Source organism: Perna viridis, chromosome 1 (assembly GCF_037379345.1).
Source record: "Perna viridis isolate PV_CMFRI_1.1 ecotype Kerala chromosome 1, ASM3737934v1, whole genome shotgun sequence".
NCBI classification, from domain to species: Eukaryota; Metazoa; Mollusca; class Bivalvia; order Mytilida; family Mytilidae; genus Perna; species Perna viridis.
The window spans coordinates 45560694-45579856 of record NC_142445.1 but is presented as its reverse complement, the minus strand read 5'-3'; the positions used below and the strand labels follow the sequence as shown (position 1 = coordinate 45579856).

Below are 19163 nucleotides of genomic sequence, written 5' to 3'. Positions count from 1 at the left end.
CAACCCATGTGAAGAAAAGGGTTAGTTCATAATTAAGTATCCGATTTGAATTTTATTTCTGTTACAATATCGTAACCATTTATACACTAGTTAAATGAGTTTTTGTGTATGAATTTGCAACGGTTATAGTGAATACAGTCACCATAACAACCTGAAGTTATATTAATGTCTGTTTTCATTATGGTCGTTGCAGATAGTCTTGTCGTTCTGCAAGGAACACCAATACATACAAGTGACGGTACTTAATTAGGACATGTAGGCATATGGGGCTTACATTCTGCCTCGGTTTAAATGCAAAACAACAATATATTAAGGTAAGGTAAATAATTACAATTATGCACATAAGTACGTTCAATTCTAAGATGACGCGTTTTCTTATTGCACCAAAGGACGGTGCTGAAGGAAATGTGACGGAGATAAGCTGCCTATCAAAGCAGGAGGACAAGGTATCTAAATGTTTCTTTACCAACACCACCTTGAATATAAATTCACAGATTACTTCAAATTTGTAATCGAAATAAACCTCGAGGCAATATATATTTTCGTATCCCATTAATTACGATAATACAGAGAAAATAATAATAGAAAACATGAAAACATATATCCATAAATACACAAAGCATATGTAATAATAAAAAAAATGGATAAAGGCCGAGGTATATTTTGTGCGACTCGGATATTTTCGAACCGCACGTTATTTCCTGTGTAAAAAAATCTTTTAAACTCTATCGCTTTTTGTCTTTTAGTTAAAGTCTTGTATCTTTTCTTGTTATATAGATGTAGCGAGCAGTTCATTTTGAAATGGTTGAAATTGCCAGATGTTTCAATAACCATGCAGGATCATCAAAATATTTTCATCAAAATGATTCAAAGAAAAACTAATAATTTCAACAAGTAAAGACAATTTGCTCTATTGAATAAATATATATCTAACAAAAAAAGAAATTAGTTAAAAAAAATAAATAAATAAAAACAATACCTATCGAAAAATACATATAAAATTTCCACAAATCAACACGTTACAATGACAAAGATTCATGAATTAAATAATGAAAATTAAAGCATCATTGTATGTATTCCCAGTAAAAAGGATAAATTTAAGCGTGAAGCGTACTACACTGTTGAGACCGTTTCCACAATACCCCTCGCTAGAGTGCAGGAGATCGTGGTTTCCATCCTCAGCAGAGTCACATCAAAGACTTTAATATTGGTAATCAAAGGGATAAATTGATGACTGGTTGAGTCAGAAGAACACAAAGCAGTGCCTGTGCAATGGATCCAACATTCTCGTCATGAAATGCATGACATACCTGCCATGTGAGGTAAAACCACAATCAATCATATTATCACTGCCCCTGCTCAGGTTTTCATTCTGTTTTCTCGGCCTTCTGCCGTCACAAGCGAATTCACAAAAGTCTAAAAAAAACATTCATTTTGTTTATGTGCTCCATGCGTTTGTCGTCAGATTGGCTGATATGCTGAAAAAAAGCCAACTTCTATTATTACTTCATTCAATCACTACAGTCCCGCAAAATTTCTGTGTTATTTTTTCTCTGATTTCTGGAACACGATACGCATAAATGAAGGGGTCCAGAATATAGTTTAGTCCACTTAAAACAAACACGGCATGTCTGTTTTTTGTTAACATAACCTCATTTGCAAATAAGTCATACAACAGGGTGTAAACAAATGGTCCTGTTAAAAAGATGGTTGTTGAAGCAATAAGTAGATTAGTTTTAAATGCGCGAACCTCCCAACTTTCCCCTTTTAAGCTTCTGTTGTATACACGATCTGCATTACTCCTACCATGGTGACAACTGTTAAAATCTTCGTCATTATTTTCAATGCATTCTGTTGCTTGAAAACATGCCGGACTTTGCCATCGGACAGTCGGAGATTCCACTCTCACCTTGCCTTGAGCCATGTCAGTTTTCTGTCTGGTATCGTTAAGGAATGTTACTTTCGTAATAGGACTGCCGCATGAGTTTTCGTTAACATAACTCCCTGGTGATTGCAGACACCTTATGTCCCTTTTCGTGTTTCTATACTGTGAAACACTAGTTCCATTTTGGTCTGGTTTAGGATACCTCATCTCTTGAGTAACTCGCTTTCTTGAATGCATCATCATTGGTCGATTCTTCCTATCTGCTCTTAAGAATACCTTCCATATCCAATAACTGCTTAGGATATACATAAATATCAGAAGGATAACCATCAGAGAAATGGGCACCCACATGATTATTATGAACATGCGATAATTTTCCTTAAACAAATTGCTAGGCGTGCAAGTTTGAATTTTAACGAAAGGGGGCGCCATGAAGCTGACATTTATCACGACAGAAGCAACTAATGTTGTCACATGAGCACCAATCAAAATCTGATACTTGTATCTCTCTAACTTGTACATAACACTATAATTAAGTGATCTGATCGTCATAAATCTTGCAAAGCATATAAGGAAGATAATAATATACGATGTACAAAATCCATACGAAAATACCATGATTAAAATAAAACACGACATGAAGCTATTCTTTTCAAACTGGACTATTTTCATTACTGTGAAAAGAACAAAGGAAAATCCAATTAATCCGTCATTAGCACATAGGAGTAGAACCAGTAGATTGTGGAATGTCTTCCTCAATGATTTGATTCCAACCATCACAAACAGAACATTTATAACAAATGCTAAGAATGCCGTGCCAAGACCGGGAACGGCAATAAACAGCGGAATAGGACTATCTTCTGCCTGTGTTTGGTTTTTTGTTGTTTTCTGTAACATAATTTAAAGTACATGTAATTCAATCATTGAATGGGAACTGTTTTAAAGCTGACGCTTGTTTATTTTTAACTTCTCTAGAAAATACATACTAGGTTTTATTTAGCTCCTTCATTTCAAGCTGTCTTGTTTCTGTCGAGAATAATGAACATCTTATTATAACAATCTATAGAACGTCATTAATATATATTGTACAAGTCATATTTGCTACAAAATATTATATATACGAAGTAAGTATCGTATTTTACAATGGGCTAGGCTATAATAAAACAAATTGTGTTTACCCTGAGATTTTTGGCAAGTTTGATTGCTGCTCACCATAGTAGGGTACATCTATTTTACGAATATATTCAATGGGCTAATTATCCTCCAGTAGTCAGATTTGTCTGACCCCAAATTATATCAGATTTTATGTATAGTATTTCTCAAAATCTATTCTACGAATATATTCAATGGGCTAATTATCCTCCAGTAGTCAGATTTGTCTGACCCCGAATTATATCAGATTTTATTTATAGTACTTCTCAAAATCTGCAGTATTACAAATTTCAAAATACCTAAAACAATGAGGTTTCATTCCTTGTATTGTGCACGATAGAACTTTTCGGTGATGGATTTCGATAGTTTTGGTTTTTTAATAGTACTTCCTGTATTCTTGTATACAACTAAATTTTGGGATTTAGATCTTGCTATATATTTGTTTCAAATTTTAGCTGCTGATGAGAGGTTACTGTCGGAAACACGTGTACAGCATATCGTTATTTGCAATATATACGATTGTCATTTTTGTATCTTAATTTAAGCTATCTGAACAAACGAGAATTACAAATTTCGTTGGATTCGGTAGTTAATTTTCAATGTTGCCTTTATTTTGCACACAAGGAACTAACTGATTAAACTAAACCTCTTTTTTATTTAAGAATCGATAATGCTCGGTGGAACTATGATATACATGTATGATACTTTTAATCTTGATCTTGAATTAGTGATACCCAACATGTGTTTAGAGTTGTAAAAATCTGAGTAAAATTACTGTGTAGCCCGATTTTGACAGCTGTCACGTGATGTCAATAATAATTCTGTCTTTTTTTTATAAGGGTTAAAAGATATGTTGTGATACGTCAAAATCATATTTTCCAGAAGAAAAGTACGACACAACAAGAAAATAAGAAAAATTCAAGATAGCATATTGTAAAGACATCTCTTTACGATAAGTTCCCATTAGCTACAATTATAATGGAGGAGGAAGATCAGTAATTATTCGTGCAAATTTTGGATTCTTTAGTTAAAGTCAACGCCACTGACTAGAATTGCATGACAGAAGCAATTAAACTTGACTTTTGTACTATTTCCATTTTTTTATTTATAATCTCAAGTACCATTTCGAAAAAAAACCCACAGATAATCGCAAAACGCGTACGCTGTGTTAATCCCTGTTTCTTGCATTATTCACGTTTACAACGCGTAAACCCAAGTGATGTCGTACATAAGCATCAATCACAGGGCTTGCTCCCACTATCAAATATGCCGCCCAAATAGTATAGGTTATATGCTATTGTGACTGCATATTTGATAGTGGGAGCAAGCCCCTGTGCGTCAATTTGGTCTAATTCAGTTTTATAATTATTGATACTTTTATAAATACATAGGGAACTGAGTGTAACAGAGGTTCAAATATTTCCCAGCACACAAATCAATAATGGTGGACCTCGGTTTCTCAAGACGGGCTGCGCTGTAGGGTCGATCGCTTTCAATGTGTCGTATCGTTTCTTTTTGTGAATCAAAAATAGTCTTGAAATCCATTTTTAAGTTCTTTGGTTATAAAAGGTGTAAAATACGTGTACATAAAATTAAGTATACATAAAAAAACATTTGTCCATTAAATGTAACATACATACATACAAATAAAAAAACACATAAAACTTGATTGCTTTATACTTACATTATCCATCTTTCCTGAATTCGATTTCTTCAAAGTTCCAAAACGGTATACTAATACTGCAAATACAAATTAAATTATAAATACTACGGAAGCTGTGGGGGACATATTGACTTTCAACTCTTGACTTTTAACTTCTTACATTTGTGTTTTGACGTTTTACTCGAGCCATGAGGGGACACTTTGACCGTTCGAACTTTTGATTTTCAACATTTGACTATCGACTTCTGATCTTTTTACATAAGCCGTAACGGGACGTTTTGACTTTAAAGTCATTCACGTAAATTTGATCGAGATAGTTATAAAAAAAGAAAAAGAAATTAAAGAGGATAAATTTCAGGAGCGGATCCAGAGATTTTGAAACGGGTGGTTCCAGAAAAAAGGTTAAAGGTTATAAAAAAATCCAACAAAAGGGCCGGGGACCCGGTCCCTGGACCCGTCACTGAACTTGTGAACATAAAATAAAATATGACAAACTTTTGAACAATTTTAGCCTAGTTGCAACGAATTTGAACTCGGCTGTTGTTTTGTGATGGAGGGCGGGCCGGCGGAAGTGTGTCAACATTGGTTTTCAGAAGATAACTGAAAAAAGTTTATATCCGTTTCAAACGAAAATTCGAGGTATTGTTGCAAGCCAAATAAGTAAGATCCCTATTAATTTAGGGGAAATTAAGTTCCAGGTCAAGGTCACAGTGGCCCCCAAAGAAACCGTTTCCGAAAAATTGAGGTTTCCGGCATATTTGTTCAATTTTTCACAAATTTCCATCAATTATTTTGCTTCCCAAATGACCTCATTGACAATACCGTTAATGGTATAATTTCCGAAAAAAAACTTTAAACCGCGGGAAACATTATTGGTCAATGAAATGGCTGCGAGTAAAAATTTGTTCGAATTGGAGTTCGTGAGGGAGCTTCAAATTTAAATATCGTTGATATGCTTTGTGATGAGGAATAAGATTTTACTCAAACGCAAATTTGCGACATTTTGGATTATTCCACTGTAAAACTATAGTTGGAATTGTTCCTTTCATGTTTTAAACGGAACTGTATTGAACTTGATTATAACCAAACATTTGCAAATTGTAGTCATTTAAAATCGCGGACATTGTCAGAGAAGAAACAAATGGACGGTATCATCAGTGAAAAAAAATATATCATACACCCTGCCTTTGCTGGCAGTGATTATGGTGTCTGTCGATATTTCTTGCATTTACATTAAGGTGAGCTAGGATGACAGATGTAGAAGTGTAATAGCTATTAATATTTTTTTGCATATCCAAATTAAAGCATATGGTGAAATAAAATTTCTGCATATTTTTCCAACCAAACTAGATGATGTGAAAATAAAATATATCCGTATCATCCCAAGTATAATCGTGGTTATAAGAAGAAAGCTGTCAGTTGCTAAATTTTGGTTGATCATAATACATTCTAATCACCTAATCACTATTTTAATTTATTAACATCCTACCTTGATCTGGAATGATAGTACAAGCCAGTTCCGAGAACAAGTTATCACTCAGTCATATGTTATAGGATAATGTAATAGAATCGGATCAATCTAAGCTTTTCCCTCTGTTGTCTCTTGGCTGATTATTATTGTTTTTGAAGAAGTCTTCTCCGATAATTATAGCACACCCATAACCTGTTAAGTAAAGAGAGAAGACCTACTATGGTTTCTCGATAGATGATTAGATACAGTATTGCACATTTTCAAAGTATTTTATCATGAAGCATGTTTATGACTAGGGCCTGAAAATAATTTAACAGAAATGAGCAAATTGTTTGAAAATAATTTTTTTTTCTGTGATTATAGTTAAAAAAATATATGTCTTATATCTGTGGATATAAAAGTCACAAATTTTAAGCTCAAATCAATGCACAAACCTTTTGCTTATTTTTTTTACGAAAAAAATCTCCCAACGACTATCTCAACCATATTTATTTTTTTGAACGCATAAAAAATTCACTTATTCAAAATTCTGGATTTGCTACAAATATTTGATAAATGAAGGAATGACTGTTATATTTTTTTTTCGGTCTATGAAGAAATGACCTCAATTACGTGGTGCACACGGGCATTGAGGTTATTTCAAATAGACCGAAAAAATATAACAGCCATTCCTTCTAATTAAATCAAAGTATCAAAATTCAACGAGTAAATTATTAAAAAAAGGTTGATGACGTCATAGTCACATTACAAAAATGATGGACATTTTTTTTTTATCCAAATCAGAAAGCGAGTTATTTGTGTCATTAAATTGTAGAGAAATAACTTTATTGGTACTTTTGAGAAATGAAGACATCGGTATATGTCAAGTCCATGATGGCATATTCATCAAAATAGTTTTTATAGTTTTTCTAGGGAAGAAACATCTTTTTTAGCAATATTACATCCTCCCAAGAAGTTTAGGGTTTTGAATCCACCTCCGCTTTCTCAAAACCCTGACTTAGGAGGACGGCAACATTATCGAAAACTTTCACGTTAAACTGATATAGTTTAAGTTAGTCACAAACCCCAACTCGAACCACTTATCAAAATGAGTAATTTAGCTATATCAAAAGTAGCATATGGGTAACCTTCATGTCAATTTCCAGCAATCCATATGGAGTTGTTTATATCATATCGGTTTTAACACGAGAAATAATCAGTGGCGGATCCTGAGTGTATGGACCTATAATTGCTGGAAAATTGTGTTACTTTCGTGCAAACTATGGGCATTGAACTTAAATTAGAAAAGATAATACCAATTTGTCAGATTAAGGAAAACACTATTGAAATTCATTCCTCTATTACGAGAGAAACGAGATTTTCAATAGATAGCAACTGCAGATCTGTAGTTTATAAAATAAAACAAACAAGTTGGAATCTTACAAAGTTTAAAACAAGATTTTGGTACAATAGGGACCTTTAATACGGTCGGTACATTATATAACGAGTAGAAACTTGCTAAAAATACAAGCTTGCTCAACGTTGGCATAGCTGGTTGGGTGTATTTTATTTGTCTTTTGCTCAACTAACTGCATTGTAAATGTGAAGGGCATTTCAGAAATACTAGGCGTTTTATTATTATTATTATTATTATTGACTCTTTCACGTATAAGTGGAAATAACTTTTATTTATTTACTTTACCATGGAATCGATTGAAATCAAAGAAATGAATGTAAAAGTTGAGAAAAAAAATTACCTATCAAACTCTAAGAGGAATTCGACCTTGCTTAGCAAGTATTGATATCAAATTGGTAGTACCCCAGACCTTGTAAATTCTAGATTTTCAAGTTACAGAGTTATCTCCCTTTCTCCACCATTTAGATGGGTATCTCCATATAGCCACAATAGCGAAAATCAAGTTTTTATGTTTTTTCTAAATTGATTCCTGACCAAATTTTTACATCAGAGGTTGCTTTTTAGCTGAATTTGATACGTATCCTTCATGTCATATTTTTTCTCCTCCGATTTAGAAATATGTTTTGAAGAAAACAAAATTTTATTAGAATAAATATATTACCATCATAAATTCTGAGCAAGTCAATCTGCGCAAGTCATGCAGGCGGGATCCCCTATCTAAAAATATCAATCATCCAATTGGATGACCTCATAGTAGCTATCCATTTAATTTCCGCCTGCGGAAGAAGACACATGTGGTAAATTTCTTTGTGAATAATATTGAAAATTAGTAATATTAGAAATTTTTTATTGAGGAATTTTCATATATATATATGTAAATATATACATATATATATATATATATATATATATATATATAATCAGGTCTAAACTACACCCCAAGTCTAGATTCGATGCCAGGTTGCAAATTTGGTCGCTCGCTCAGCGGGATTTGAACCCCTTCTCTTCTCTGACATCTATGGCAACACCGCCTGCACTACGCTCTAGGCCACTCGGCCAACTTAGCTATATAAAATATAGCTTTCGTTAACCGAGTGATACTTCTTCGTAAGTAAATCTAGAGTCCGAACATTAGCACATGATGTAACTGAACAGGACAACCTCTGATGGTATCGAGTAAGACAATAGAGGATCTGTAAGAGTATACAAATACAGCCACACCAATATTTATTAATGTATATTGAAACTTTATAACGGAGTTTAATGTTAATAGCCAATTTCAAGCCATTACTGACAATGATGTGTTTTTTTTTCGGATGGGTCGTTGCCTTACGAACGTCGGTTGGTTACTCATAATGTGTCTAGTCAACCAACCGACGTTTTAACTTCGGTGATTAACACTTCTATTCCACGGACCCCTGTTATAGGTTCTGTGGATGATAATAGAGTAATATCTACTTTAGGTACGGTAACTCGTACAGTATCTCAGTATCTAGGCCAGTAGACACCACGGGTACAGTTTCATGTTCGCCTGGTGTTTCTATGGGTTTAAATTTACTTGGTTCTAGGCCTCCAATGTCTCACTGTGGTGTTACTTTGCCCTCCTCGGCTAATAACCCCATGTCATGGTCAAGACATCCCTGGCCTCGGGCTTACCCTTACACAGGTTTTCTTGGCCAGGCTTTTTCAGGTTTCTTGCCTGGTAAAAACTTTGGACCTGTTGGTCCTCAAACTTCATTCCTAGTTTGTCAACCTCTGACCCATCTGTAGCAGTGCCGTCTAGTAAGGTTGCTATACCTGCAACTGCACCTACCTTTTCTGTTAGGTGTCAGTCTAATCATGTTACTGACTCTGCTCCCTCATTAGATGGGTTTAAGAGTGTTTTAGATGACTTTCGTCAATCCATATCTTCTGAGTTTGTTGCTTTCTCCAATCGCCTAGCAGCTTTGGAGAAAAATGCCAACCAACCTACACATAGCTCCTCTATAACCCCACTTCCAACAGTTCACAACTCTGAAAGTGAACACGAGGATGGTGATGATGAAGAACGCTTTTCAGAGGCCCTAGGTAGTCAGGAAGGGAATTTTTCCTCTGGTGAAGAAGATGAAATTAGAGATCAGGTTTCTCAGAATGTTTCTGTTTGTAATACTGTTTCTTCTGTTATTGGTCGGTCTCCTATCAATTCCAACAAGGCCACTGAAAGATACTCCTTCCTCTTTGAAGGATCTCAGAGGTTCTGTCTACTCCATTATGAGAAACGTCAATAAGGTGCCTTTTTCAGTCGCCTCCTACACCTAAGAGACTCACTTCAACTTCCGAGGCCTCTTGTGGTATGTCTAATGACCTGTCTAAGTCTCATACTAATTTTCCATAATCTAATCTAATCATATGTCCACTTCTCTGCAGATTGTCAATGAAGGTATCATAGCCAATGAGTGTCATTTTTTTGGTATAACTTCCTTTAATTATCATTTCCGATCTAGGGATTACGACATTTTCAATTCCACTTTGGGTAAGCTGGTGCCTTCCTGTGTATCAGACAGCCTTAAGGATTCTTTAATCAAATCTCCTTTGGACGACAAACTTCGTTGTTTGCCTCTTGATGAGGTTCAGAAGCAACTCATGCTCCAGCACCAGTAAAGGTTAATGTTTCCCTCTCAGGAAATAATTTTAAGCGAGGTAGTGTTCATCTACTGGCGGTTCTTCCTTTCCCTCCATAGAAAAGGTGTTAGTAAAGGCGGTTCTAAGAATACAGTTACTAAGCGCCAACTAGGTAATATTAAAGGTGGTAAAGAGCTCATTTACAAAATTACCTCAGATTGTTTGGTATTGTCAGTAATTCGGGGGGAGATTAACTCAAAAGTTCAAGGAACTACCACCTCTTTCACCAGTTCCTATTCCACTGTTTCAACTGCATAAATATCTCTACTATCAGCAGAGATAGATTGTCTTTTGACAAAGAAGGCAGTAAGGGAAGTTCCTGTATCATCAATAGATCCAGGTTTCTACTCTCAGATTTTCCTTGTTCCAAAGAAAATAGGAGTTATGAGACCAGTCATCGATCTGTCCATTCTCAACTCTTATCTGGTTGTTCCTCGTTTCAAGATGGAGACCAATCGGTTTATCAGAGCTTCAATACTACCAGGTATGTAGACCACTTCTCTGGATTTGACAGACGCTTATTTCCATATTCCAATATTCCTTCGTACCGGAAATTTCTTCGTTTTGTTTGGAACAACAAGGTTGACCAATTCAGAGCGTTACCTTTCGGCCTCTCTACTGCACCCGTAGTTTTCACCAAGTTAATGCAGGCTGCCGTAGCTAATCTTCACTCGCATGCCATTCAGATTCATTCTTATCTAGACGATTCTCTTTCAAAGGAACTTTCCCTCGACAAGCTTTTCGTAAACCAGATTCTAGTCATCAAACTGTTTCTTTCCCTGGGGTTTTTAATTTCTTCGAAAAAGTCAGATTTGATTCCTTCTCAGGACTTCATATTTCTGGGAGAACATTATCTGACTCGTGTAGGACTAGTTCTACCTCCTCAGGAAATATTTCAGAATCTCAACTTGAAAATTGGTCAGTTTCCTTCTCATGAAACAGTTTCTGCTTAACAATTTTCTCAGCAACTAAGTCTCTTGAACTCTTTAGCAGATCAAGTTCCTCTTGGTCGACTACACATTCAACCTCTCCAATTATATCTACATCAACATTGGCGCCGTCTTTTCAGAATTTGGGAGTATCAAGTTCCAATTATTACTCAGTAATTGTCTGCTCACCTTTTATGGTGGACTATTCAGGAGAATGTTTTGAAAGGCCAACTTCTGTCCTTTCCAGTTCCCAGTCAGACTCTGTTCACAGACGCCTCCAACCTCTGTTGGGGCGTATCTGAAAGGACTTTCAATATCAGGGGTTTGAATCCCAGACTTACTGAAAGAACACATCAATTTTCTTCAGATGAAAGCAGTTCTTCTGGCCATCTCTCATTTTCAGCCTATTCTGCAAAACAATTCTCTTGTTCTTGCATCCGACAGTAGGACGGTTGTTGCGTACTTAATAAATCGAGGGAAAACTCATTGTTTCAAGCTATTTCTTCTTGCAAAAGAAATTCTTCTTTGCAATCAACTTCAGTTACAGCTAGTAGTTCGTCATGTCCCAGGGAAACTCTGTGTCTTAGCAGACCTTTTATTGAGAACTCTAGCTCCAGTGAATACAGAATGGGAACTTCTCCAGTCAGTGTTTCAAGCAATAACCCTTCATTGGGGGTCTCCTCATGTAGACCTGTTTGCAACAAGTCTCCACTTCAAATTTCAAGTGTTCGTGTCTCCTGTCTTGGATTCAGAAGCTTATGCGGTAGACCCCTTGAGTTTTCCTTGGGAAGGAATGTTCGATTATGCATTCCCTCCATTCAGATATCTCTCTGCAGTTCTTCGGTAGATTGCTTCGGAGCATGGTCTAATCATTCTTATTGCTCCAGCTTGGCCCCAGCAAGCTTGGTATCCAGATCATCTTCAACTATCTTGTGCTCGTCCACTCTTACTACCAGTAAGACACAATCTTCTTTCTCGGTACAAGGGCAAGATTCTTCATCCCATGCGAGAGAATCTACATCTTTTCGCGTGGCTTCTCCCAGAGATAGTTTCAAGGAGAGAGGCTTTTTCTGAGCAAGCAGCCAGACATCTCTCCCGAGCAGACAGACTCTTCTAACATCGTCTACGATGCTAAGTGGACAATCTTCAGTAGTTCGTGTAGTGAGAAGGAAATTGGTCCTCTCAAAATTACAGTTAAGCAGTTAGCTGAATTTCTTATCTATCTATTTGAAGATAAAAAAAAATTGTCTCCTTCCACAATTAAAGATTATCGTTCTGCTATTTGCTATTTCCAGAACTATCCACTTGTCTGGTGGTCCTGACTCAAACCGAGGCTTATATTCATTGGAACCTTTGATAACGGCACAAAAAGTTGTTTTACCTCCTGCATCTTCTGGTTTAGGGGATTCAGCTTTACGTTAGGTTCTGTGTTTTTTTCTTCTTACTTTTCTTTTCTTTATTAATGTTAAAATTTATTCAGAATTTATGATGGTAACGTATTTATTGTAATGAAATTCAACCCTTTTAAAGTAGAAAGGGATTTTATAAAAATAAATACTTACCAGCCCTGTTATGTTCTTTCATATAGCTTCTTGCTTACTTTTGAAAATTAAATGGATGGATAAAGGGTAGATGGGAACTATGAGGTCATCCCATTGGATGATATTTTTAGATATGGGATTCCACCTGCTTGACTTGCGCAGATGGACTTACTCCGAATTTATGATGGTACGTATTTTTATAAAATCCCATTTTACTTTAAAAATGTTAAATTTAATGAAATTCCCTCATTGACCCTATGTTAAATTAAAAATACCTTCCCACATGGGAGATTACTCTTGCTTGATGGATAAATTATGTCCTTGGACCCCGGAATGTGAAAAGAGGGAGTTATACACTGTACGTAATGTATAAACATCTCAACTAATCATTTTGAAGAGGCATCGGAATAGTAGTGAAGTTTTTACAGTAGCCTCGCGATCCCTGTTTATGTAATGCAAAAACCACCGATAATATATAATGCTTGTCGACGTGTTGTAGACTTGTTTCAAGGAGTAACCTCTCACCATAAATGTAATGTTGAAAAGAATGTATTCATTTTTTTCAAAGTTCTTTACGTGTTATCCGTATTTATATGACCGGTAAGCTGGTATGCCATGAATAAGGTCACTAATCATGCATTTCTCAGTTATACAAAATATTTTTCACCCTTTTTGCATGGTTGACCGGAAGTTGTAGTGAGATTTATTACATGTATATGCTCTCCCGATAAATTGTTTTCGCGGCAATTAGTATTTCACTTGCACCAACCACATCAGGGTATTAAGTCCACCTTCGGTTTGAGGGAGCAAAGGTGGACTCAAAACCCTGACTTGGGAGGATGCAATCACAGTTGAATTTAATATAATAAAGAAATACTTTTGTATCATCATTTTACTTGTACCTCATAAATTTGTTCGTCAGCATTATATGTTACACCTGCTTACTACAGGGAGTTGGAGGTTAGATTTTGAGCAGGATAAGTAATTTAATGTTAAAGTTGTTAAAACACTAGAATTGCATTTACAGCATTATGCAGTTTTTGAAGTCATCTAAAAGTCATCATAAAAGCCCTATACATGTATGCTTACTATAATCATCAATCACTTTACAGATCTGTTTTACCAGGGATTTACACTTCTAGTATAATATAGTCACTGGTTCTACATCAGAGGCTTATGCTTTTATGAGTTCAAATCGTTATAACTACTTACTTGAAACTTTACCTAACGGTTACCTGGAAAAAATGCACAAATTTGACGCAATTGAAGTACAATCTTATGGCGCAAATGAAATGGTGAATATTTCAAAAATAGGCGCATAAGCATGACGCCTGCCTGTCCACTGGGAATGGTCGAATCAGGAAGACGACATATCAAGAAATGAAAGGAAATGCAACCTTGTATTTTTAGCGACATTGGTGATGAATATAATTATAATTTCACATGTGATGCATTTATAAATGAAAAAAAAGAAATACAAATATATGTATCTGTGTATTTTATCATAATTAAACCCAGCAAATAAAAATTTGGAATGCAGTTTAATTCAACAAACCAAGTTGTAACAGAAAAAAAAAATCAATGAGTAGGTCAATTTAGATTTATATTACTTTTTCCACACATGTATATGACGTTGAACTTATTATGTTTCTCCCATTCTAAGCCTATGAATAAAATTGCACGTGACTTTTTAACCACCTGGCGGTGATATAAATTTCTGCGAAAGTTTTTCCCGCCATATTACATTTCCGAGTTTTCTATAAATTTCATTGGAGAAACAGATTCGCATCAAAAACTCTCGGTGATAACAAGATATCTCCACTCTCGATGATTAAAATTTAGATTTAACCCACTTGCTGAAGCTGAAGGTTGAAATCTAAATTTTAACAATCTCGAATGCAGAAAACTTGTAACTGCCCGTTTTCCTCTACACCCCCTTAAAATGGATCAGTGATTAACATCTAATCCATACTACTACATATAAGTCTTCAAGTTGAGATATATCGAGTAACAGTCATATTATACCAGCAAATATTTTCTAGAAATCAGTTGTCAGTCACCGATTTATTATAGGGGGTTGTAGAGAAAAAAGGGGAGAATATAGTATCTATTCTGCGTGTATCCGTAGTCTGTTATTACCATTACCGTATACAGTGTCGTAGAGTTCCTAAATTCACTTTTGAGGAGGTTTCTAGTTTCTTTTTTATTGTTGTTTTGTGCAATGTATACATGTATACTCGTGACACACAAATCAGTAAGGACATTGACGATTAAGGTAATTATATTTCGTGAACTATTATCATCACAAGTACTAGTAGGAGAGAACCAATTTCTCCTTTACGAATTTAAGACATTTGCATGCTCACAAAAGCTAATAATACCCTTAAACCATTCCTTCCTGAGGGTGGAGCAATAAACATCCATGAAAATTACTGTTACTGTAATATTTTTACCAAAATAAAGCATTGGAGAAAACTTTCATTTTTTTCTGTGTACTGTTAGTTGTTTTTTATACAAAAACGGGCTTGGGTATAACAATCATGCTGTCTGCAGAAACCGTAAATCGCTAACATTTACACTAGGCTCTTTACTTCCATCTTCTTTTATCGAAGTACAGGAAATTATTTTAATAAGCTCGACGCTTAGCCACACCCTATCTTTACTGCAGACCAAAAAAATGCATTCATGTATTCTTGCATTAAAAAAGCAACATGACAATTTATCAACCTCATAACATTTTCTCTTCATTCGAAACGTGTCTAACATTTCAAAGTTAATAACGGTATTGTTGAAACTCCAGCTGCGACTAATTATTATGATATTTAATATACTGCTGAAAAATCCTGCCTGCACGTTTCAATCAAAAATCTTACGGGCTCTTCATTCGAATTGTGTCTAGCTAATACAAAGTTAATAATGGTATTGTAGGAACTGCAGCTGCAACAAAACATATTTCAATACATCGCGGAAAATACTGTATGCATTTCAGATATCTCTTACGGTTTCGTGACAAGGGTTTTTGCTCTTCATTCGAATCGGGACATTCAAATTGTGTGCTATGTTGTGTCAAAACAAGTTGTCGTGTCCATTTTAATACAGCACTGAAAATTGCTGCCTGCATTTTTTTCAATCAGATTTAAAATTCTTTTAAGTTTGTAAGTGTAAGTCGGTTGTTGCACTTTTGCCCCAAGTGAACAGAGTTCAACATACTGTGCCCCACAAAGCTCTCTGTTAAACATGTTAAATAAGAGTAAATGTGCTACACACTAGGAGGTGTACAATGCCATCATGTGACGAAGAACATGTGCAAGTTTCATCGAATTTTAGATGAGTTGTGGATTAAATTTGGGAACGGGCCGACGAACAAAATACCTTATGATTTTTAAAAGCTGCAGTATAAATTAACAATACACAGAAAATACAGCAGATAAAAGGATTTTCAAAAGCTTTATTTTGGTACAATAATGATAATAGCAATAATAAAAATATTGCACACTTCGGGATTTATAGCATTACCTCCAGGCAGGAATGGTTTAAAGTACTAAAAGGTTTTTTTTTTCGCTCAAGACACTCAACATGAGAGTTTCAATGAACATGCAGCTGTTTTAAATTTTAAAACTACTAGTATCAAGAGCGAAAACAAATTGATGATAGAGAAATGGATACTCTCCTACTATTTGAGGATAGTTGTACTAAATGACAATTTAGGTGACAGTAGTTTCTGCGAATATGAATTATCTGAATGGTCAATTACCCTTTAGCTTTGTGTGTCGTCAGTGTACATTGCACAAAATAAAAAAGAGCAAAAACATTCTCAAAAAATAAATTTGATAATTTAGCAATTCATATTAACTCCGACACTGTCTTCGGTAGAGATAATATTTTTTTAGGGGGCGGGGGTTATTTCTATATTTACTATATTTTTACGGAACGACAGCATTTCTGTATTCGGATTTGTAAATTTGCATATTTTGAGAAAACAATAAATTCACCTCCCACTTAAATGATGACCCGATAACTCTTGCGAAGTGCCCATTTCAAACACAATTTATATATCTTTTATCTAAAAAGTGCAACGATATATTAAAATATCATAATTAGTCGTAGCTGCAGTTTCTACAATACCGTTATTAACTTTGGAATACAATGATATAAACTGTACTGTACTGTTATCTGATTCAAAGACGCAGGCAAGGAATAGGAATCAAATAAAAATTAATTTTGTACCAAAATAAAAAAAAGTATGGAACTAAATCTTGTGTACAGTTTACACCTACTCATAATCTACTTGTTATTGCAGAGCAAACCGTCCCGAAGTTGGTTATACCGCATAACTTCGTCAAAAACTGAAAACAATCCTTAAAAACAATAGTCAAAACTAATTACCTTGGGAAGAAACCAAACCGAACTAATTATTAGTATGTTGGAGTCGCAGGAAAATGAGAAGGTCTTCAAAAGAAATAAGCTTTATCGCCACCCGAATCAGGGTGTGTAACATATACATGTGTGTGTGTGTGTGTGTGTGTGTGTGTGTGTGTGTGTCTATATATATATATATATATATATATATATATATATATATATATACATGACTCCGCCAGTGAAAGCTATATTTTTATATAGCCTAGCTGGTCAAGAGGTCTAGGACGCTGGACTTTGTGGAGGCGGTGTTGCCATAGATGTCACAGCGGTACGAGTTCGAGTCCCGCAGAGGGAACGACCAAAAATTTGCATCGCAAATTTGACAGTTATAACATCGTTCGGAAATGTTCAGACCCTTCTATAAGTTTACATTTTCTTTCCAGTATCAATTTGATCTTATGCAGCCCCTGGCGAATAGAGTCATCACATTCTGAGACATATATACTACATTAATTTTGAGCTCCTATTTAATACCATCCTCCCAAGTCAGGGTTTTGAGTCCACTCTCGCTCCCTCAAACCCCTAACAGCACTCATTCATATTTAGCGGGTATCGTTCAGCGCCATCTAGTGAGTCACTTAAATTTAACCCGGATCCAAAATCCAATCAAATCACTCGTAATAGAAACTATTCGATATAACTTACAAAATGGCTACGCATAACGTCATTTTTTTTCAGGAAAGACTCTAAACAGAATCTACAGTTATCATTTTTGCTCATATTGCATCATTTGTGACATCATACAACTTTCAGTTACTATATCGGATCGTCCATTACCTCGTATTATTGTTTACCTTTCCAGACATTTTATAATAAATCGATTTACATTGGTGCTTCGCACCCGGAGAAACAACCAATCAGAATCAAACCAGTCAGGGGTTTGAGGGAGCGAGGGTGGTCTTGACTTGGGAGGATGAGGTTAATACAAGTCTATCGTTTGTGCTTCATTGTGTTCTTAGGTATGTTATTAAGAAAAAACATACGGGAAATTTTGAAGTAATGGACAGACCATATTTCATATCTTAATTGCACATTTTAGGCAAAATAAAACATGTGAATATCTTTACTGAGAAGGTAGAACTGGGAAGGAGAGCAATGAAACTGAGAAAACTTACCTTGTTAGGTACAATTAAATAGTGACTACCATTCTTAACAATTACCTGTTCATCGTGTGATGCGTCTTAAATATATTTTAAAGAGATTGAAAATTAATGCTTTCATTTCATTTTTAACCCAGACAAAGTCAAAAGAAAACAAGTCATTAACCCTTGTGAAATAGAGGGACTAAATATGATGGCTATTAAAAGTAACTTCCAAGCGGCAGGTGGGTTGAACGATTCACGATCAAAGATTAAAAAAGTTGGAACCTTATTCCACCGACATTGGAACTCTAGGAGAAATTGGGTCGTCTTTACAGATAAATCAAATACAAGTTATATGATGAATCTTCTAACAATACCGGAATTCTATAGAGACGTAATTGTCTCTTTGGCAGTAACAGAGGAGGTTAAGTACAAAACCGGCATCATTTTTTATATTTATATGTAAGCACATTATGGCGTAATGTCATTTTCAAGACTGGATTATTTTTCTGTATACGATATCATAGACGAATGCGGACAAATTTCAGAATCAAGTCATTTTGAATAAGTTCATCTAGAAACTCCAACTGGGTGTCTGAGATCAGACAGCTCAATCAATATGATAGTTATTGTTGGTATCGAGAATACTAAGTTAATAAAATATTATACAACACTGATTGAATTGAAGTGCAAAAAGTCTACTAAACTTATTAAATGAATGAAAATTTTCCACTTGAAGCTTCTTCAAAATACAAGTTCCACCAATCGCTTCTTTAGAAATAGAAAATAAGGTAAAATTCTCAGAGTAATTTTCGTAGCAACCTTACAAGTTTTTTTTTTCAATCAATAATTCACATTATGAGTCAGAAACAGAAGCAGAAAAAAATGCGAATATACTCCTTATGATCTGGCATGTCAGTTAACTGCTAGTGGTCCGTTGTTTGTGCATTTGTGTATTGTA

At 35.1% G+C, this 19163-nt stretch overlaps 1 protein-coding gene and 1 long non-coding RNA gene across 2 annotated transcripts; one reads left to right on the top strand and one right to left on the bottom strand.

Moving 5' to 3' along the window:
• Positions 1 to 563: 563 nt before the first annotated feature.
• Positions 564 to 2782, bottom strand: LOC148628982 (uncharacterized). The gene has a single exon (XM_088571945.1). It carries the CDS (start codon positions 2780 to 2782, stop codon positions 1508 to 1510), a length of 1275 nt encoding a protein of 424 aa, XP_088428071.1. The 3' UTR covers positions 564 to 1507.
• Positions 2783 to 8316: 5534 nt separating this feature from the next.
• On the top strand, positions 8317 to 18875 carry LOC148628981 (uncharacterized). The gene is made up of 2 exons (XR_015914682.1): positions 8317 to 8364; positions 18358 to 18875. It is a non-coding gene; the product is annotated as an uncharacterized LOC148628981 (long non-coding RNA).
• The last annotated feature ends 288 nt before the right edge of the window (positions 18876 to 19163 follow it).

Excerpts from the sequence above, each read along its gene's own strand:
- LOC148628982 (XM_088571945.1), bottom strand. The coding sequence starts at position 2,782 with ATGTTACAGAAAACAACAAAAAACCAAACACAGGCAGAAGATAGTCCT.